The following is a 22,718-nucleotide window of genomic DNA, read 5'->3' on the forward strand; positions in this document are numbered from 1 at the left end:
TGTGAATCGAAGAGGGCTTTGACTGAATATGCGTTGTGATGGTGTTACATGATGCGTCTTGGCCCAAATCTGCGAAAAATCTGCGGTAATTTTGAAAAATCGCAAGCTCCTCTGAACATTGCACAGTTTGCTTGATATTTCGTTCATTTCTGTGATCGCAAAATCACAAAATCCTGCAGGGACTGAGCATTTACATTATCAAAATACTACTACAGTCACTAATAATACAAATAATGTTTATACCAATACACATAATAATACTAGATTTTAGTGTTTGCTGTACTGTTTATGGTACAATTTATAATTTATTGTTTAGTCTCGTCAGTATTTATTGAAATGTTTGATTTTACGATGTCTGCCTGACTTTGCACAGTTTTACGAGAGTAGCACTGTGATTCTAGGGAACTATATTTTGTTCTATATCCGTATGTAACGAGAGGAATGACAATAAATTCTTCACTTGACCTGGCTTATATTGCCATTACATGGACACTGATATACAGTAAGTATATGGTACAAATACTTATCAGCATGATCCAAAAATATATATAAAAAAACATTCAGGCTATAAATATGTTCGTGTTGTGTAGCAGCTATGTGCATTTTAAATCTAGAGGTATTCTAACCCATATAAATCTCCACTTCTGTTTTGCCTGCAATCCATCCGGTAAGATCCAGTAAAGGGCAGCTTCCTCGTCTAGGAGAGCGAACATCCTATTCACAGCACTCACAACCATGCTATATAAGAGTCTTTTCGAACACTATGACTTTGCTAAGTATTACGCTCAGTTTGCTTTTCTGGTTATAGACTTTGTTTACCCTGTTGACCTTGATTCTCTGCTCTGCCTTGTTTAGCCTGCCTGCCTGACTGTTGGATCCTAGCCTGCCTTGGACTTTGTTTTCTACCTTATCCTTTGTACTCCTTATTGTTTTATTAAACTGCCATACCTGCACTCGCTTCTGTCCTGCACCTACATCATGTGACATTCAGACAGTTTATGTAGTTAAAATACTTTATACTGTATCACGTCATTACTGAATACTCTAATCTGATTGGTCAGAAGGTGTTGGTTAATTTCTAACAACACGGCTCTGATAGTAATGCCAGCTGCAAGGCTTACATTATTATTTGTAAGTGACATTTCCCCCGCGCCGGCCAGCGGAGCTCATGGTCTTGAGAATTGTAGTGCAACCTCTGCCATTTCTCAAGTCTCGGTCACTTACCGAGTTACCACTTAATAAGCAGATCATGGACATTCATTTATTGCGAAGCCTTGCTGATATTTAATATTGTGTCAGTTTCTGTTTGCCTTGCTGTGTTTGATATCTGCCTTGCTTTTTTGATTACGCTCTGGATCTGTTTTGACTTTTTGCCTGTTATACTGACCTGGATTTTTTTTTTTTATTGTGCTATTATTATTATTATTACAGCTGTGTTTACAACTTTTATTAAAACATCTGTACATGGATCCTCACTCTGCCTCTTAGTCCCCGATGATACACAAACAATGAACTGCTTAAAATGTAAGCTTTTATTTAACAAAAGGAAGAAATGCAATATAATCATTAATACGTTGAAGCTTTCTGTAAGGAGACGTCTATTTAACATTTATAGAAGGAATCTCGGCTGTCAGCTCTTTGCAACAGTCAGGTTTTCCACCATAGGAGAGTCCTCACGACAGAGTTATCAGGTTTCTCAGTAACATGTCAAACTGCATGTTTGGTTTTGTTTTTTGTCTTAACTTCACTAGAGCGAAATAGTGAGGTTGGTCAGGGTTTAGTTGTTTATAGCTGTTAAAATCAACCCAAGCTCACAGAAAAAAAATGTTTGCATGCAACTTACTTGCAGCACAATGAAATGTCAATGTTGTAGTGTCTGTACATAGCAATGTATCAAACTATCACTGAATGAACTGTATGCTACATTCTGCACCAACATAACGTAACCAAGCTCACCTATGCTATTTCAACAACATCGATATGTAATAAGCCATTTTACAAATCTTTTATAAACCACCTCGTGCATAAAGTTTGTGCTTTTCATGATATACATTATTAAACGATCTGGGCTCATGAATTAAGGCACAGTAACACGGGTATTTTCGAAACGTGTAAAGTCGCTGTATTCTCTGTAGCCTTATTTACAGCCTATGACATTCTGCATTTTTATTTTACAAATTGCTGTGGTATTAAATTCATGAAACACTTTGGGCCATCCATCCATCTTCTATACCGCTTTATCCTTTTCAGGGTCACGGGAAAACCTGGAGCCTATCCCAGGGAGCATCAAGCGGGGTACACCCTGGACAGGGTGCCAGTCCATCGCAGGGCACAATCACTTACACATTCACACACCCATTCATACACTACAGACACTTTAGACACACCGATCAGCCTACCATGCATGTCTTTGGACTGGGGGAGGAAACTGGAGTACCCGGAGGAAACTCCTGCAGCACGGGGGCCAGTTTACAAGTAAATTGTAAAATCTCTTGTAAAGATAAAAGAACCCCTCTATCCTACTTAAAGCCATTCACACATGCTTAAAATCTTTAAAAAAAAAAAAAAAAAAAAAAAAAAACCCTGCACTACCTGCAGCCTACCTGAGTTGGAAAGCGTAGAAGAGACTCGGACACTCTCTGAATAACAGGTAGGCCATTGACTCTGACCGCATCTGCCATTTCTTTTCCTTCTGTCTCAGTGGGTGTGTGAGGGGCCTCAGAAAGCATCTCTCTCACACATGCAGGGTTGAGATCCACATGGAAATCTTCGGAGATCTTGCAGCCTTTGGCTACATCAAACAAGGCTAAACTGATGAAGAATGGCTCCAGCTGGAGTAAGAAGAAGGAGAATGAATACAATTGAAGCAAACAGTGACATCTGAAAAATGATTAACTTGTTAAACCTAGCACAGTTTAAGAAACTAATTTGTCAATACTCTCTCTATATATATGGTTTGGCCTGTTCTAATAAGACAATATAGTACACTTTATATGAAGGGTGCCTACATTGGCCTTCAAAACACTATTCTTAAATATTACATTGCAATGCTGGAGAATTCACATAACTGTTGGACCTTTACTTATCATTACTCTGTTGCAAGTTAGAAATTTTCTTCACTAAGAGCACATTTATGGTGGTCCATTTGCCCTGTAAACTATTATGAAGCACCATTCCATTTCCAGCTTCATTTAATCAAGAAGCCCATACATCAACTGAATGGATGGTTGCATGCCCTTAAACTAAAAGTGGTGATCAATTTTGTATTTATAAGCCTGTTGTGATGTACTAGTGTAAACATTCTATAGCTTGTCTTATTCAAAAAGCCCATATTTCCACTGAATAACAGGGAAAATGCATACTTCATGGAAGATATGAAAACACACAAATTAATTATAAAAACATTAAAGAAAAGAATATCTTGAACCGTCTACCCTCGATGATAATTGAGGTAAAGTAATCGCACTAGTATACATATTGACAGCTTATGTAAGTTTTGAATAAGTGCTCAAACACTGCTTCATAAAGTGCTTTCTGAATGTGTTATGAAGGTCCAATAAAGTATTACTAAAGATGTTTAACCATATTGATGCACATACAACAAAGCCACATCAAGGAATTGTGCTTTTTCAGATTTTATGCAAAACATCATAGCATTTTGAACAGTCAAAAAAAATTATTTCCATCTGGTGCTGCCTGGGATTAAAACACAAACAGCCTGCATGACTTATGAAAGTCTACGCCATTGCTTATAAATATTTCGAAGACTCTCGTGCTTACTATTGGGAGGAGTGCCACAGATTTTCCAACCACACTAGTGTCTGTCAGCATTCTTGTCCATATGCCATCCAGAGTGCTCTGCTGAGGATTATGTTCGTTACTGTGGTTTATAGCCCTGTCTGTGCAAAAGCAGTACTGATGCCAAAATGACAGCCTTCCTCATTCAAGTCTCATTCAGACTGACTTGCCTGGTGCCTTTTCTTATTGATTTCAGTGGAGTGAGTTATGCAGAAATGTCTGAATATAAAGACTAAAAGTGCATTCTGGCAGCTGGTTTTATTTCAGTGTTGATCACTGAGTGGTTCATGTATGCCACTAGGCGTATTGTGATGGTTTTGATAGCTGAAATGGTTCTTTTACCTTACAGCTGCTGAAAATAATTTTGACTACAAACTTGGCAAATGCAGCACACACATTCTAACCAATAATCCCAAATTTCAAATACAGATGAGTGACAAATTAAAGAGAAAAGTGTGGCTCTGTGGTGTGGGCATTTTGCTGGTGTACTTTGCTACGAGTATAAATCATAACTCTTATGCTGCGACCTTAGCAGTCACTGAACACATGGATGATTTTGGAGTAATGTGTTAGACAGCACTCCCCAACATTATCAAAACATCAAGTAAGGGAATATCTACATTACACCACTAAGACGCTTAGTGACGATTTTTTCCTTTCATTTGTCACCGGGTTGTATATGTAGAATGATAGATAGTTAAATTTCTCTTACATTGGTCAGAACACCATCGTTTTTCTCACTGACAGAACCCTGCAGGCTGAAAGTCAGGTCATGGCAGCTGACCATAATACGGCGACCAAAGCGCTCTTCAAATGGCTTGACCTCTGGCTCAATGCCTGAGAAATCCAGTCTCTGAGAAGAGAATAACACCATATAAATTAGACTATAGACATAGGAAGCATTTAAGACAGAAAGAGCCACACCAGTAAAAGTAAAAGACTACCAACCTGAGTCTCTGGATCTAGGGAAATGATCTTCTGCCTACATTCATTCCTGTTGATTTTATTGAACTGGTCGGTTTCTCTGGCATACTGGAGATAGATATTGGATATAAGGGATAGAGAGAGAAAGAGAAATGGGCAGAGAGACAGAGAGAGTGTGAAAAAAGCTCTCTGAACAACTTAATGTGTAGTAGACAGTTTGATAAGAAATTAGAGCAGATCAAAATATGATAAGTGGATTGAGTTATTATTGAGAATTTGCTATACCTTCATAAGCTCTGGATGAAGACTCCGTCCAAAGCCATCGGTAATGCTCTCTGGTTTCCCCTGGCTGCAGGTTTCTTCATCTAAGTAAAGGAGATATACATATATACACATATATATACACATATATGATAGAGTAACATGGAGTTTGTGGGACTGCTGCTATTCAGGGCAATACAAATTATCTAAAACACAAATGTAACACAAAATATGAACACAGCAGAAAGCTTTACATTTCTGAAGCACATTGTGAGTATATATGATTTTCTATTGGTTTCACACCAGTCCCATCGTAGCCTAATATGCTACTGTAAAAATGGGCGGTTAAACATGAAAACACATGAGAACACTCAGACTGTGTTTGGCCTTACTTGGATTAAAAACAACCAAATTAATAAATGTAACCTGTCAATTCACTCACCATTTTATCCTAGTGTCATTTTGAAGCAGGAGTTTTAATAGTTGATGTTATCTGACTAAGTGTAACCTGTATTTGTTGATGGCAAACAATTCACCGTCATAGATGGGTTGGAGACGGATGCCAGTGCGGAGTATTTTAAAGTGCAACACACGTGAACAAGGATTAAGACTATGTAACAAACACACACACACAAACTTGTCAGGCAAGAAATACAGATGCGCATGGCACGGATACAGTAGCAAGAAAAAGTATGTGAAGCTTTTGGAATTTCATGGTTTTCTGAATAAATTTGTCATAAAATGTGATCTGATCTTCATCTAAGTCAAGGGTATTGACAAATATAATGTGCCTATAATAATAACACAAAATAAATTCTGATCCCTCATGTCTTTATTGAACACCCTCATTCAACATTCAAAATGGCAGTGGAAAAAGTAAGTGAACGCTTAGAATTAATAAATGGTTGACACCCCCGGCAGCAATAACCTCAACCAGGCACTTCCTGTAGATGTGGATCAGACCTGCACATCGTTCAGGAGGAATTTTAGCCCATTCCTCCTGGCAGAACTGCTTTAGCTCTGTCATATTCTTTGGACGTCTCATGTGTATGGCTCTCTTCAAGTCATTCCATAGCATCTCTATTGGGTTGAGGTCTGGGCTCTGACTTGACCACTCCAAAAGGCGGATTTTGTTTTTCTGAAGCCATTCTGTTGTGGACTTGCTCCGGTGTTTTGGGTCGTTGTCCTGTTGCATCACCCAACTTCTACACAGTTTCAGCTGACATACAGACATTCTCACATTATCCTGAGGAATTGTCTGATATACTTGGGAATTCATCTTCCCCTCAATGATTGCAAGCTGGCCAGGCCCTGATGCAGCAAAGCAGGCCCAAATCATGACGTTTCCTCCACCATACTTTACGGTTGGGATGATGTTTTCATGATGATATGCCGTGCCCTTTCTACACCAGATGTAGTGCTGTGTGGTTTTTCCAAATAGTTCAATCTTAGTTTCATCAGTCCACAAAACATTTTGCCAATACCGCTGTGGAGTGTCAATGTGCTCTTTTGCAAACTTCAGGCATGCAGCAATGTTCTTTTTAGTAAGCAGTGGCTTCCTTCGTGGTGTCCTGCGTAGATACCCTGCTTGTTCAATGTTTTACGTATTGTAGACTCATGAACAGAGATGTTAACCAGTTCCAATGATGCCTTCAAATCTTTGGCTGTCATTTGGGGTTGTTTCTTTACCTCACTGATGAGTCTTCATTGTGCTCTTGGTATCACTTTGACTGAGCGCCCACTTCATGGTAGAGTAGCAACAGTCCCAAAGTGTCTCCATTTGTAAAATGTTTGCCTAACTGTAGACTGGTGAATTTCTAAAGTCTTTGAAATCACTTTGTAACCCTTGCCAACTTTATGTAAATCAACAATTCTTGATCGTGGATCCTCTGAAAGCTCTTTTTGGCAAGGCATGGCTCACATAAGCATGTGCTACTTGTGCAGAGCAACTCCAAAAGTTTGAGGGGTTTTTATCAGTCAAAGTAGCTGTAGTCCACACCTCCAAACTCATTTTCTTAACGAGACTCCAGGTGTGCTAAAATCTGACTCCAATTAGCTTTTTTCAGGTCATTAACTCAAGGATTCACATACTTTTTCCACAATCACTATGAGGTTTTTTTTTGTTTGTTCTCAATAAAGACATGAAAGATAAGAATTTTTTTTGTGTTATTATTTTAGACACTTTATTTTTGTCAATACCCTTGACTTAGATGAAGATCAAATCACATTTTATAACAAATTTATGCAGAAAACCATGAAATTCCAAAAAGGTTCACATACTTTTTCTTGCCACTGTATAACAACATACAGTACGATGACTTTACTCACACAGATGCTAGATAAAGAGTGTTATACAAATGTGACTTAAATACTAGTGCTCGTTAAACCAGAACATGAATCAGGTGCAAACAGTCATGTGACGTGAATCTGGTGATTGGGTAAGGTGAAATGGCTGATGGGAATCGTAGTCCTGCGCTGTATTCAGCACAACCATCAGTACGTTTACATGAACGACAATAATCCGATATTAACCCGATTAAGACAATACTCTGATTAAGAAATTACCATGTAAACACTGATTATTGATTACCTTAATCTGACTAAAGACATAAATCCAGCTAAGCAGTCATCTATTTGCACGTACAGCATGACAAATAATTAACTTGAAGCTTTCTTAACATTCAAAATGAAACACCCAAAACTGTATACGGTACCATAACGAATATGTTATGTATGTTGATACGTGAAATTCTGGAGGGAACGTCGGACGGCGTGGCGTGGGGACGTAATGACGTGTGCTGTTAATCAATCTATGTTCAATAACATGTAAAACCTGAACATGAAATTAATATTCTAAAAGCAACTCATGTAAACACCTTGATCACAATATAGTCTTATTCTGAATAAGGTCAGTAATTAGATTACTGCTGTCCATGTAAACATAGTCCATGACATTCATCCTTTCGGCGAAGGCATTCCCCAACCATCTGAAATGAATCAGCATATAACACTAAACCTACCAACCTGCTTACTTCACACCGAAAGCTTTTCAGCTGTACCCAATATATAATCTTTTCCGTTTAGATTAGTTCGCAGTGATAGACCAGACGTGCACCTAACACTTCAACATCGCTCCATCGGCTGGCGTATTACTGCAAATAAACCACATCTTCCATAAAGCAGCATGTTGCTAATCTGTACTTCAACGTTCTCCGGGAATCACATTGAGAATTATGTGATCCAACACCTGGAACATAACTTAAGCACACTACAGCCAATTACAACTACTTTTACTGCTGCAGTCATTTTCACGTTATGAGGTTACCGTAGCCAGGTGTTGCAGATAATGAAAGGACGTATTAAGCTCCCCAGAAATGAGTTGCAATATAGTCAGCATTGTTTAGTCCTATGTAAAATGCCTTTAAATATTTGCTCAACAAAAACTAAAATGTGGCCTCAGCTGATAGAGTGCAGGTAACACACACTCCCAGAAAAGGAAACAGAACAGGGGCAGAAAGATGACAAACAGTCACATGTGGGATATGCTGAAACTGCTGCGGATTATGCTGTGGTCATTTAATAATATTTATCATGATTGCCAAGGTTCACATACAGTTGTGCCCAAAAGTTTGCATACCCCTTACAGAATCTGCTAAATCTTAATACTGTTAACAATATAAACTGTTAGTATTTTGTCTTCTGAGAGACGTAACTATCTTATATCTAAGTAAGTATCTTATTTAGCGTCTGAAAGGCAGTACTAAATGAAAAAAAGAGATCTTTAAACAAAATAATAACAATTTACACTGATTATCCTGTTCAAAAGTTTACATCCCCCTGGCTCTTAATGTATCATGTTGCCTTATTTAGCATTAGTGAATGTTTGCACCTTATATAATAGTTTACATCCCTTATGTAATACTATTACATTTAATAGTGTAATAGTGTACAAGTCCCTCAGTTGTCCTCAGTGTGAAAAGATGGATGTCAGCATCATATAACAGCATCTTTATCTGCTGTTGAAAAGGGGTCAAATATGCAGAATATGCTGGAAAAGAAAAGAATTTGCAGGACCTGAAGGATTTTTTTTGAAGAACAGTGGGTAGTTTAACTGCTCAGGACAAACAAGGGACTCGTGAACAACTATCACAAAACATAAAAAACATTCGTTGAGCATCCAGGTAACAACAAAAAGTATTAAGAATGAAGTGTATGTAAACTTTTGAACAGGGTAATTTTTTATAAATTCAGCTACTATCTTGTCTTGTGGACTATATGTAAACATCTGTTATGTGAAATAGCTTATTCAGGACAGTACTAAATAAAAAAAAATAAAAAACAACATGGGATTTTTATGATCCCTCTTATTTTGTTAACAGAATTAAGATTTAGCAGGTTCTGCAAGGGGTATGCAAACTTTTGGACACAACTGTTTGTGTATATTATATATATATATATATATAAAAATTTTGTACATCATTGGCTACTACCTACCACCAGCAATTTTCTGGGTAAAAATGAAACTTTTTCATTTCTCCCTGTATATACCGAGCTTCTAACGAATCTCAGTCAACCGTATGAGTTTGCGCTCTGTCCAACAAAACTCCCACAGAACAGCAGAATCCAGTCACGGCCAAGTCGCAGACTGCCAACGCATGGAAAAATATTTACACACAGGGCAGGACAGTGGGATGATCTCTGCTCTAATGAAAGGCATCACCCAGACTCAAACGTACATCCACACACACACACAAACACACACACAAGCAGGCTGCATTTGTTGCACAGTTGTTCTGCTTTACTGACATACAGGAAAGTCTGAAGGCAAAATGCTCTTAAATAACTTCCTCAATGAAAATAAAGTATGAAACTAGGAAAGGGAAGTAAAGGTGACACAATGATGAACAACAAGCTGAACGAAACCAGATTGGCAAAGTTTCATTTTACCTACTAAACATTCTTAATAATATGCATTATGCAAGTTATTAATTATATGTATTTACTGTACAGATTGTGGGTGAGCCAGTAGAATTACTAGTAAGACCAAGGTACACCCTGAGTCTCAAATGCAATTATACCACAGTGCTGTTGAATTCTCAATTCAGAATGGTCTGCAGGTTTATATTAAAGCACTTGTTGGTACTGATGCATAGATATGTTCTTGTTTTCATAGTATCAACTTGTGCAAGGATTTGTATGGGCAATTTTGATATGGTGAAGCTTTCATATGCAGAATGATATATTAGTTTAGCAATTTTGGAATGAGTCTTTGTAAAAGTCAAAGGTAAGGCTGTTTCATTAAGTTTTCTGACTTCTCAGTAACATGACAATCTGCATTTTTGGTGTTATTAACTTCAAAAGAGAGAAAAGGAGAGGCAGCTGAGGGAACAGCTGTTTATAGCTGCTATAACGTAAACGATAACAGGAATTTGTTTCATGGACGTTCCAAAACAGTAAATGCAACTGTAAATGGATAAAAAGTATAAAATCTTGTTCTTTAATAAATAGATAAAAAATTGTATTGGAAAAACCTGCTGTGGTACAAAGGGAATAAAACATTTTAGGACCTGCCCCATCATGTTTTATTCCTAAAAATATAAAAATAATACACAACAAATGTGCAAAGCGCATACCTAAAGAGCACATCATCAGCAGGTGTGGTGTCTGACCTTGCTCTGTATTGCATGTGAGCTATGTGCATCTGTGGCATTAATGTTTGTAGCAACTGAGCATGAGTATGAGTGTGAATGACTGCCTGCATTATAGAACACAGTGTATGTACTACATGTGCATGTGAGAGAGGTAGACAAGCCGGAAGTTTCAGCCGCGACCATACCACAGCCCAAGAGCATACAGTCTAAGATCGTCTCAACCCCAACAGAGAATCTGAACCAGACATAGCTAGACAAAATTCTGGCAGAACCTATTTACCACCAAATAAAAAGACAAAATCCTGGCCGTTATCTTGTATTCAGCATTCAGTAGAGCATTAAACAAATTCAGAATGAATACTTGACAATAAAAAAAAGGTACATGCAGTCAAATACAAATGTACCAATCTGTCAGTGCCTTCTAATGTAACTTTCAGTACACTTTACACGACCCAATAATGCACTGTTCAATGCATTCATTGCTCAGTGCAACACTTCACATGTTATAACTGAAGAATGGAATAAAATTAGGGATGAAAACTAAAGTAGAGAAATGATTTAAAATGGAAAATGGAATTTGCCCATTTAGCCACAAAAGCATGAATGATGTCAGGCACTGAGATTGGACAAACAGTCAGCATTCTAATTCACCCCAAAGGTGTTCAGTAGGGTTGAAGTCAAGGCTCTGTGTAGGCCATTCAAGTTCTTCCACATCAACCTTGTCAATCCATGTCTTCATGGATTCACTTTGTGCACAGGGGCATTACTGTCATACTGGAACAGGTTTTGGCTAGGTCTGTTCCAGAGACGGGAAATTAAAGTGTTATAGCACATAAAGACATCCTTTATGTTTCCAACTTTGTGGCAACAGTTTGGAGAAGGCCCACATATGGGGGTGTGTGAGAAGGTCAGGTGTCCACATACTTTTGGCCATGTCATCTAGACTACGAAGAACCTAAATGTGAAGTCTAAACCAGTGGTTTTCAAAGTGGGGGCCGCCAGGGGGCACCCGGGGGGCCTCAACAATTTGGTGTGAAAAATAAATAAATACATGATTTTCTCTTTCTCACTCTCAGACAACCACACACACACACACACACACACACACACACACACACACACAATCAATTCCTAATCTAATGTAATGTAAAGATGCAAGATGTAGTTATTAATAAAAAAGGGGGGGATATATTCTGTATTTTTAATGTGTTTTAAAGACATCTTGCAAAAGGGGGGCCTCGGTCAAATGTTAATGCCATTTGGGGGGCCTTGCCCTGGAAAAGTTTGGGAACCACTGGTCTAAACCATACCAGAGCTGGTCAAATATGTGAGAAACAGAAAAGCAGTGTGAATATCCAGTTCCCATCGGGTTCAGGAAAACATCTCAAGTTCTAAGACAGAGACAGAGGGAGTAAAAGACAGATAAACACACCTAATGCACAGTCTGAGGAGTCAGTTCCGTTCCTCCTGTCATCTGATGAACTCTGGAGCGCAAGCTTCAGTGTGTTCACCCAGTCCTCCATTTCAGCTTCGCTTTCTGCTGCCAAATAGTGACTGTAGCGCTCTTGCATCTTCAGCTCAAAGCCATTCCGACGCATCTTAGGACACTATGGAGCAGGCAGAGACCATTTACACCTTTTTTCTCAGTCAGCATTTCCATTTGAGTGCTTAGCCTTTGAACTCCAAATCCTTAAAAAATACTACAGATAAACCCCATGTCTTACCACAGGCCTGGCCACTAACCCAAACCCAAGCCTGAGCCAAGGAGTTAGGAAAGTTCTGACTATACGACTTGTAAATATTTTCCCTGGTTAAGTGTACTGATAACGAGTACCGTCACTACGTCGATACAAGAGTCCAAGTAGATGGAGCCTTTGGTCTCTTTAAAGTTCTTCTCATCTTTGTAGGAGTTGAGAATGTAGGAACCATCAGGGAGCTGAGACAAGTAGAAATACCGCCGCTTGAATACCTAGGATTAGAAAAGCCTGCTTAAGTAAATGAGGCTGACGTATAAACAAAGGAATCACGGTTAAGACAAAATACAGACCATATGATTTCAAATGAATGCGGTTAATAAGGTTTCAGTTACCTTCATTGACACAGAAAGGCTGCTGTTGATATTGGCTTTATGGAGCCATCCCTGTTTCATCACACCTCCTTTCTGAGAGCACAGCGATAAGGAGTCCTGATTCACACACACAGAAACAGAAATAAGAACATATATTAATAAGATGACTGAACTACTCAAACTATGGCATATGTTACCATAACTAAAATTACAGTTAAACATATATAACATATATATATATATATATATGCAAAAGTCTTATGCACTCTAGGTTTTTTTTTTTAGAAAAAGTATTTTTGATGCTGATTTTATGTGAATGTATATAAGTAAAAAGAATATTAAATGTTTTTTTAAATGTCACTAAAAGACATTTTACACACTGTATATACACTATATAATAATACACATATACTATATGTGTAATAATACACTGCATCATCAAGGATGTCTGGGATTTTTTTTCTGCAGAAAACTGAAGCAAGTGAGAGGTTCTCCAAGGTACTCGAAACAACCTCCTAATCAAAGGCAAATGGTGGACACACTTTATTTATTCTTTTATTTATTTATTTATTACATTTTACTGCTTATACAGTTGGACATTTAGAGACTCTTTATTTCATTATTTTTGAATGTATCTCCACTTGTCAGAGTTTGACATGTGCCTTAGACTTCTGCATAGTACTGTATATTCACAAAACCCAGTGTCACTACAGTGGTGCTTAAAAGAATTTTCTATGTATCTGCATTAAATATGACCTAAAACATCATCAGATTTTCACACAAGTCCTAAAAGTAGAGAGAGAACTCAATTAAACAAATGAGACAAAAATATTATACTTGGTAATTTATTTATTGAGGAAAATGATCCAGTATTACATATCTGTGAGTGGCAAAAGTATGTGAACCTTTGCTTTCAGTATTTGGTGTGACCCCCTTGAGCAACAATAAAAGCATGTTGATATAAGTTTTGCTAACTTGCTATCATTAACTGGCTATATTTAACTAAATTTTCTTGTTTTCTTTGCTAATGCCAGGTTAGATTAACATTGATTCCTGAAGCTAATGTAATTGGCTAGGAAACAAGTTAGATTCTAGCTAAGGGTTATTTATTTAACTTTTGTCTGGATTATTATTGTTTAAAAATGGGGACATTTAATGTAAGTTAATGCCTAATACATGCATATTCCTGTCTCATATGTCCAATAAAATATCATTTAAAAGGGTAAATATTAGTTATTTACTTCCAATTCATTCATTAGAGAACCATGGAGCATTATTCATGCATATTACCAGCAAACTTACTTGATGTTTCAGGCAAAACAGCATGGTTGCTTAAAACAAAAACCATCTCCTAGCCGTTTTAGATGAGTAATAATGTCTACATTTCACATGAAAACATGACATTACCTAATTGCTTCAGGTAAAGACATTTTTACTTTCACTTGAATACAGCTGCCTGGATACAAAGACTTTTAACAGAATATGATTTTGACACATAGATCTACTGTACTTTCTCAGTAATTTTTAAACCCCTGCTACCACATAAGTTAAAAACAACTTCTTATTTTTTCATCTTACAGTCATGTAAACAGACTTGTAAACAACCATTCTACATATCACATGTTGTGTAGGGTTTCTACAGTCAAATGATCTTTTAGCAACAGTAACCTAGTAAATTTAATATGAAAAACAGAAGTTATTTAACATGTGTTCTGTCATGTTCCCATGGGAAATAAAATACCTGTAAGCCATATAACTGTTATTTCTGGTTCTCTATAGTTTTGGTACTAATGATAATCAGTCCTAATTCATGCAGTGAGCTTTTCATGCAGTGAGCTTTCAGAAACACAATTTCTCAGTGTGTGTGTGTGTGTGTGTGTGTGTGTGTGTGTGTGTGTGTGTGTGTCAGCGCATATATCTCTCTAATGTAATTGAAGTGGCCTGGCGCCCTATATCAATGCGCTTTTCTCTAGCTCTCTACTGTAATGTGATTGTCCAAGTGCACTCCCTCCCCTCTCTTGCTGTCTCTCTTTCCCTCTCTCGCTCACTGCTCCTCTGAGACTAAAGGATCAATCACTCTCCCGCTTCCTCTCTTCCCCTGACCGCTCTATGGATTAAAAGCCATTATTTTCCATCAGTTATTCATTTCAGCAGGCATGTACAGGGCTACACTAATGTCCTCGAATTGGCTAACACAAGGAAACAGTATTGGAAATTAGCTTCAGGGCTATAAGACTTCTGGATCATGATCATGATATCACGCACTCAGCAACCCCACAGAGAAAAATACGAAGCCGTTTAAAATTAGAACAACCTCTGAATGGCATTGATGCATTACAGACACACAAAACACAGAGAAAGGCAATACTTTCTCCTTTAATAGTCACTCATACTCTCCATCTTGTATCAGCCAGATCGACCAGACATTTCATTTGTGGCTATTTATAGTGTGAGCGCTTCAGGCCACTGAAAAGGCCTCTGTGCTGACTCTAGACATGTGACTGATTTTCCTCTTAGCAATCAAATCACACATCATGACTAAAAAAAAAAAACACAAGACCATCATTTTTAACATGCATTAGATTAGCAGCTTTGCAGCTTCTGTAGACCTGGAACCAACAAACCATGACTGCTCATGGGTCTTGTAACACGTATGGTCAAAAGTCACACTGCAGTTTCACTGATTCTAGCTTGAGAGCACATTTAACACACTGATCAGGAATTCAGAATCACAGACATACACTGAAGTCCTCTTACCTCCTCTCCCTCATCAGTTTCAAACACGTGGTATGGGAGTTTCTCAGTCTTAGTCCCTTTACTGGAACAGAAAACAAAGCAGTACAGCTAGACTGTGAGCAGAGCACTGGAACAATCGACTACACTGAAAACATTGTGAATTTATATTGGCACTAGCAAGCTTGTGAACCTTTAAGAATTTCTGTATTTTAGAGTAAATTCAAATTTGATCAAAAATAGATTAAAAGAACCCAATAAAACTAAATATCACACATAATGTACTTTTTTTTTATTCATTAAGGGCCATATTTTCAGAGTTGACTTGACCACACATAATGAGGAGTTAATACCAAACCTGCACACATTGGTATTCAGACCTCAGATACAACTACACTTATCCAGTACTAAGACTAATTGTGTAGGAGTTGCACAAAAACAGTGCGTCTCAGTTTTGCACAATTCTAGATTCCTAACAGGAAATTCTACAGGAACATATCAGCTATCTATCTAGGAATTAAAGCTTAACCAAAGTTGAGTCTCGTAGCAAGACCAAGAGCCTAAACTCACAAATCAGGTCTTCAATGTTTCTTTTTTCAGGAATTTTGAGTTTTAAAAATGGCCAAATATGGTTCTGTAATTCCCACAATGTGGAGAACCCACACACAGAACAGATTCAATGCTTTGCTCAATTCACAGTAACATGTGGATAGGTTTAAATTTGTTGTTTTAGTGATCACTATTCTGTGCAGAATTCTGGTACGTGTATTTATACAGACAAATTAGTAGTATTGGTATACGGACAAATTAAAGGCAAAAACAGTGAATCTGTTACGCTGTGAGGGAAATTCTGCCGGCAGGGTTTGGGTCCACTAGCATGGCTTCCATCTACAGCAGTGGTCACCAACCGTGTTTCTGGAGATTGACCTTCCTGAAGACTGTAACTCCAACCATAATCGTGCCCATCTGACCATCTAATTACTGCCTTAAGAAGTTCTTGATCAACTAAAACAGGCGTGTGAGATTTTGGTTGGAGATGAAACCTGCAGGAAGGTAGATCTCAAGTAAGAGGGTTGGTGACACATGATCTACAGAGTATGTGGGCTCAATGGGTAGTTTGATGAGTAGGAAACTGATGTAAATCATGTGCAAAGGCCTTTGCAGTCACCAGATCTCAACCCAGTTGAGCACATATGGGAGAATTTTTGTAGTGATGTTGGAGTGTTTTAGACAGTGCTCTCCTCCACCATCATCTAAGACAAACTGAGGGACTGAGGGAAGATCTGTGGAAAGAATGGTGTTCATCCCTCTAGTACAGATCCAGAGACTTGCAGAATCTATGCAAAACTGTTCCAGTGGCTCCTGATGGCCCAACATGTATGTCATGCCATGCACAATGCCCACCATCTATGTGTTAGTGAGATTCCCATGTCAAAGAGATTAGTCCTACGTATTCTGATGATATCTACAAAAGCTACAAAGCAATACTGCTTACTGACTACAATACTGACTGCAAAATTCCGAATGGGTTTTTGTCAGTGTGGTGGTGTGGCAGGTAGGCTGTTTGGATAAAGTCCTTTCTGATGAAGGTTTTCACACCTGTAACTGGAATTATAGGTTCACATAGGTTTTTCCTAAAGATTTCAGATCATTCTTTGCAACAAGGAATGGAAAGTAAATACTGGCCACATCATTAGGAACAGCTGTACATCTGCACAGTAATGTCCATCCATCCATCTTCTATACCGCTTTATCCTTTTCAGGGTCATGGGAAACCTGGAGCCTATCCCAGGGAGCATCGGGCACAAGGCAGGGTACACCCTGGACAGGGTGCCAATCCATCGCAGGGCTTTTGGACATACACTACGGACACTTTTGGACATGCCAATCCACCTACCATGCATATCTTCGGACTGGGGGAGGAAACATGCAAACTCCGCACACACAGGGCCACGGTGGGAATTGAACCCCTGACCCTGGAGGTGTGAGGCGAACATGCTAACCACTAAGCCACTGTGCACCCCTATTATTATAATTATAAATTTGAAAAACAATGTGAACATAAACATACTTGATAGTTCAACATCACACCCCACCTACCCTCCCTCTCTCACCCCACTTAATCCTACAGTCTCTTTACAATAGGGCTCATACTATTCAGAAAAAACAGGTATTATGATACATAAATGTCAGAAGTACACATCACGGGGGAAAAAGGGGGGTAGAAATCAACTGTATTCACTCTGAGTCCAGATCACTGTTTAGTGCAATACACTTGAAAACCATCTCAGCAGCTACAGTCCAAATCTTCATTGTAGAAGTTTGTTCAAAATTCACCCGTGCAGTGGATAATTCCAGCTTTATAATGTCCCGGAGTTGTGTCAACTACTTGTAAATATCCAGCATTTTTTTCGCAGATGTTAAACCGGCAAGCCAAACCATCTTTTACAGTCATGCAATTATTAATCAGCCAGTCATGCATAAAAGAACGGTTAATAAAAGAGAGCCTCAGATGCCCCGTTAAAGTTCACATCGAAATGAGAAAAAAAAAACTCAGTGACTTTGACATGTTGTGAGAGGTTGCTGGTTGCAGGTTGGTTTGAGTATTTCCGAAACTGCTGAAACATCTAATGGACAGCAGTTCTGTTGGCAGAAATGTCTTTTTGATTAGACAGGTCAGAGGTGAATGGGGAGACTGATTTGAGCTAACTGAAAGGCTACGATAAATAAAAGAACCACTCTTGATATTTGTGGTGAGCAGAAAAGCTCAGAATGACCAGCATGTCAAACCTTGAGGAGGATGGGCTACAACAGCAGAAGACCACATCGGGTTCCACTCCAGCCAGCTGAGAGCAGGAATTTGAGGCTACACTGGGCAGAGGCTCAGGAAAATTGGACTGTTCAAAATGGGAAAAACGTCTGATGAATCATGGTTTTTGCTGCAACATTCAAACGGTAGGGTTAGAATTTGGTGCCAATAGCATGAATCCATAGAGCCAACCTGCCTTGTGTCAACACTTCAGGCTGGTGGTGGTGTAATGGTGTGGAGAAAGTTTTTTTGGTTCTCGAGCAAATTGAGCAAACTGAGAGCAAAGGGAGGTTCTACCCAGTGGTATGATGTTCCTCCGAAAGTGGCCGATGAGTGTAATTTTACGCATTATTTGTAATACTGGGATCTGGTTTCATGACTTAGAAGACCATTTAGAGAAGATTTATGCTGAAATTCAGATGACTGTAAAGGATTCACTAACTATTAGAGATGCACCAATACTAAATTTCTCAGCCAATACCGATAACCGATTATTCAGAGTGTTATCGGCCGATACCAATAGTTCTGCCTTTTATGCCTTCTTTTAAATTAATAATAATTAATTCCACAATTCCACAAAAAGTTGTTTCACAGTAAACTGGTCTCATAAACAGAAAACATTACTCTAACATTAACACATAAACTAAATTTTGAAGATTAAAGTAAGATTTCTTAACTTATTGAATGTTATACATTCACATTAACATTGACTGGAATCTAAAAAACCTCCTGTTAGTCTCACATTCACTCACCACAAACAAAAGCATTTCTACTTCATCACTGAACATCAAACTGGTAATATATAATATCAACTTTTTTATACATTAACACTAACTGGATATGAAATATACTACGGTACAAATATATTTTTCTGTGCAATATATAGTTTTTTGTCAACTCATCTTCATTTAAATCTTTCAACAGTGTACTGGTGCTTTAATTCAGGATGAGCAGCGCGGCAAAAAAATAATTACACTCGACGCCGAAACTCCCGTTTCACTGCTGCAGCGTCCGGTGTAAAATTTTAGCAGTGCAGAGCTTATAGAGTTTACAAACTGCAGTTTTGTTGACATTCCACACAAGAGACATCATCTTTACAGACACACCACGAAATCGATGTGTTTTCCCGCCCTCTTTTGATTGACAGGATATAATCGGCCCTGATCATCAGATGTTTTTAAACTATCAGCCAATAACGTGAAAATTTGCCTTTATCGGCCGATACATCGGTGCATCTCCACTAACCATATGGCACTACTGTGTATTTTCACTAAGTTAATAATATTAAAATTTCTTAAATAAGATCAGTGAAGTTTAACTGCTGGGGAAACAACTGGGTTTATATTCACTGTGCTATAACAAAAGCTTTAGGTATAGGGTTTCTAAACAAATACAGTAACACTTCAGTTTTAAGATAATCAGTAAGTTATTTAACAGTGAGCTATTTACATAACTGTCAAATATGTCAAACATTGAAGACCCAGCTTTTCATACACTGACACATGACAATCGATTAATAATTATAATAATAATAATAATAATAATAATAATAATAATAAAAACCTGGAGCATCCTACCTGGGAAGAGCGCGGAAACATCCTGAGTAAGCCTCATAATTGTAACTGATCATGTGCCAGTCAGTGTTGTACATTTTGATGCACTGCCAAAAGAACATTCACCAGTTACTACATCACAGCACCAGATGTGCTCAGAAAAACATGAGTGAGGTAGGAAAGTGAGTAAGGTAGGAAAGTGTGACAAAACCATTGTGCTTAGTCCGGGAATACGTATTAGTCAAGCTTTTTTAAATCAGAATCAGATGCTCTGCTAAGTACCTCTTTTGCAAATAGGCTTTTCGCTTCTTGCTCAGCATTCTGAGGTACAGATGAGACAGTCGTTCTTCTCTGACGCTCGATTCGTAACTCCTGAAAAAAAGCAGTTTAAAGCAAGCATTAACTGGCTGTTTAAAAAGCATCCTGTATGACTGAACCCAAATTCAGAAGCTTATCGATGAAACATCCAGTATTGTTGCAGATCCTAATCAACAAACATACAGAAAAACCAAAAATGGATCTGTACTATTTTAAATAAAAGTAAGCACGTTTCTCCATCACACAGCAAAGATACAGATATAAAATTATAGATATCTTTTGACAGCGCGCCATCTATTTGATAGTCAGCGCCTTCTATTTGATACTACATAACCTTCTACTGTTTTGTTTACTTTATGTTAGAGTAAGATCTTGGGTTAAAAGTACTCGTCATGGTGTTGGGTTAAATATACTCCAAACTGGCGGTGTGTTCTTAAAGCCGCCTGCACTGAGCTCTACTGTATCATAATGAGAGTTAATTTTGGTGGACTCACTGAGACGTCATCAGCTGGCCACAGCAGCAGGTCTCTCTGAGGATCACTGTGGATCTGCGCTTTCCTTTGGAACACCACATTTTCATAGTCTAGTGGCTCGATGATCTTTGCTTGTTCCTGCACACACACACACACACAGAAACAGAAATAAGAACATATATTAATAAGATGACTGAACTACTCAAACGATGGGATATCTTACCATAACTCTGCTCTACTCAACCAAAATTGAACCAAAGTTCAGTTCTTTCGAAGTCATAAATGCTGCTGCTTGTTCAAAGCAGAAAACAGAAAACAGCAGATATACAGCATCATACTGACATAATAGTTAATTTTAGGTGTATGACAGCATGTTGCAACAATAACACCTCCAAAAACATGTGACACTACTTTGGGTGAAGGGATTTCAGTCTATAGAAATCAACAAAACTCTGTTTTGATCACCCTTGCCGCTATATTTTACACCTATGTTAACACTTACTTAAAGATATTTTTCATAGGATACCTGCAAAAGCTATACTCGATGCCCAAAAGTATGTGGACACCTGACCATCAGACCCATTTACTTCTTCCTCAAACTTTTGCAACAATGTTGGAGCACATAATTGTCTAGAATGTCTTTGTATGCTGTAGCATTAAAATTTCCCTTCCCTGGAACTAAGAGGCCAAAACATGTTCCAGCATGAAAATGCCCCTGTGCACAAAGCAAGTTCCATGAAGACATGGTTTACCAAGGTTGATATGGAAGAACTCCGTGACCTCAACCCCATTGAACACCTCTGGGATGAACTGGAACGCTGACTGCACACCAGGCCTCCTCACCCAACATCAGTGTCTGATCTCACAAATGCTCTAGTGGCTGAATGAGAACAAATCCTGACAGCCACGCGCCAAAATGCAGTAAAAAGCCTTCCCAGAATGGTTGAGGTTATTAAAACAGCAAAAAAGAGGTGGACGACTGGGATGTTCAAAAAGCACATATGGTTGTGGTCAGGTCACGTGAGATAGATTCCCTCTTTTCCCCCTCACTTTTAAATCGCTTATGAATGCCCGCACGTTTTAGCAGCAACTCGGGGGCAGCAATTGCTTGAGTGGTGGGTTGATTATTATTCTTAATGAAAAACAACAACAACAACAAAACGGTACAATGACAAACTCGCTTATATTAAACATAGAACTTTTGAAACCAAATCTTCCGCCATCATCTTGTCAGTCAGCTCGCCTCACTCTCGTCATGTGATGTGATGAAATGAAATCTGTGCTGCGACTCTGACTCATTCGCCTCATGCTGAAGTGAGCAGACATGTTCAGTTTTTAATTGTAGCATCTGTTCTCTATCTAAACTAAATGATTTTTATTACTAAAAAAAAAGGAAAACGACAGTGGGGGTGGTGCTGTGGTGGGCGAGTGATGTAATCGGTGTGCGGCCCGAACACTGTGTAACACCGGGAACACCGACTATCGCAGCAAGCCTAGTGAAAATGTACATAACATACAGAACTATGTAGCAAATGAAAGGGAAAACCTGAGGTGGAGATTTACATTTATTCATTTAGCAGACTCTTTCATCCAAAGCGACTTACAAATGAGGAACATAAAATTACAAGTGCTTAAAGACAAATGTACGGTACGATACAATTAATGCAATTCTGCAGCAAGTACTTTTAAAAAAGCTGAGCAGGCCGAGTTGGCCTCAATTTTGGCTCAAGATGGCAAAAGAAAAATGCCTAATTAACGTTGACAGAAGGTTTATTATTGGAGCAGTCGCTTGAGTAACAAAGACTGCTTAACTGGCTGTGTTTCAATAAGAACAGTGACTAAAGTGGCAACTGCTTTAAGATTTAAGGGAAAGACATCAGTAAATGGAGCTGGAAATTCAATGGTGGTGATGCTCATGAATTAGTGCGATGAGTAAGGGAAAAACAGAAGAGCAACTGTTCTTCGAGGGAATGTCCATGCAGGACATGCCCAGACTATCAGCAAAAACTACATAGAGAGGGATGTTATAGTATGGTTACGGTACATAAACCCCTTATTACAAATATGAATTCACATTTGAGAGTTGCAAATCTGGTTCAGAAACTTCAGGCACTGGTCAATATAGATGTG

At 38.4% G+C, this 22,718-nt stretch overlaps 1 protein-coding gene across 2 annotated transcripts in view; it reads right to left on the minus strand.

Annotated features, from left to right (window-relative positions):
* The window catches only part of dock11 (dedicator of cytokinesis 11), an 83,007-nt gene that overhangs the window by 54,683 nt on the left and 5,606 nt on the right, over positions 1 to 22,718 (minus strand). For both annotated transcript variants that reach the window (XM_053628890.1, XM_053628889.1), the window contains exons 2-12: positions 20,610 to 20,726; positions 20,080 to 20,169; positions 19,822 to 19,904; positions 15,460 to 15,520; positions 12,724 to 12,819; positions 12,469 to 12,603; positions 12,067 to 12,241; positions 5,008 to 5,087; positions 4,747 to 4,830; positions 4,511 to 4,651; positions 2,604 to 2,831 (exon numbers count right to left, since the gene is read on the minus strand). In XM_053628890.1, the coding sequence (XP_053484865.1) occupies positions 2,604 to 2,831; positions 4,511 to 4,651; positions 4,747 to 4,830; positions 5,008 to 5,087; positions 12,067 to 12,241; positions 12,469 to 12,603; positions 12,724 to 12,819; positions 15,460 to 15,520; positions 19,822 to 19,904; positions 20,080 to 20,169; positions 20,610 to 20,726 (1,290 nt within the window). The remainder of the gene's footprint in view (positions 1 to 2,603; positions 2,832 to 4,510; positions 4,652 to 4,746; positions 4,831 to 5,007; positions 5,088 to 12,066; positions 12,242 to 12,468; positions 12,604 to 12,723; positions 12,820 to 15,459; positions 15,521 to 19,821; positions 19,905 to 20,079; positions 20,170 to 20,609; positions 20,727 to 22,718) is intronic.

This window comes from Ictalurus furcatus, chromosome 7, assembly GCF_023375685.1.
Source record: "Ictalurus furcatus strain D&B chromosome 7, Billie_1.0, whole genome shotgun sequence".
Classification (NCBI taxonomy): domain Eukaryota; kingdom Metazoa; phylum Chordata; class Actinopteri; order Siluriformes; family Ictaluridae; genus Ictalurus; species Ictalurus furcatus.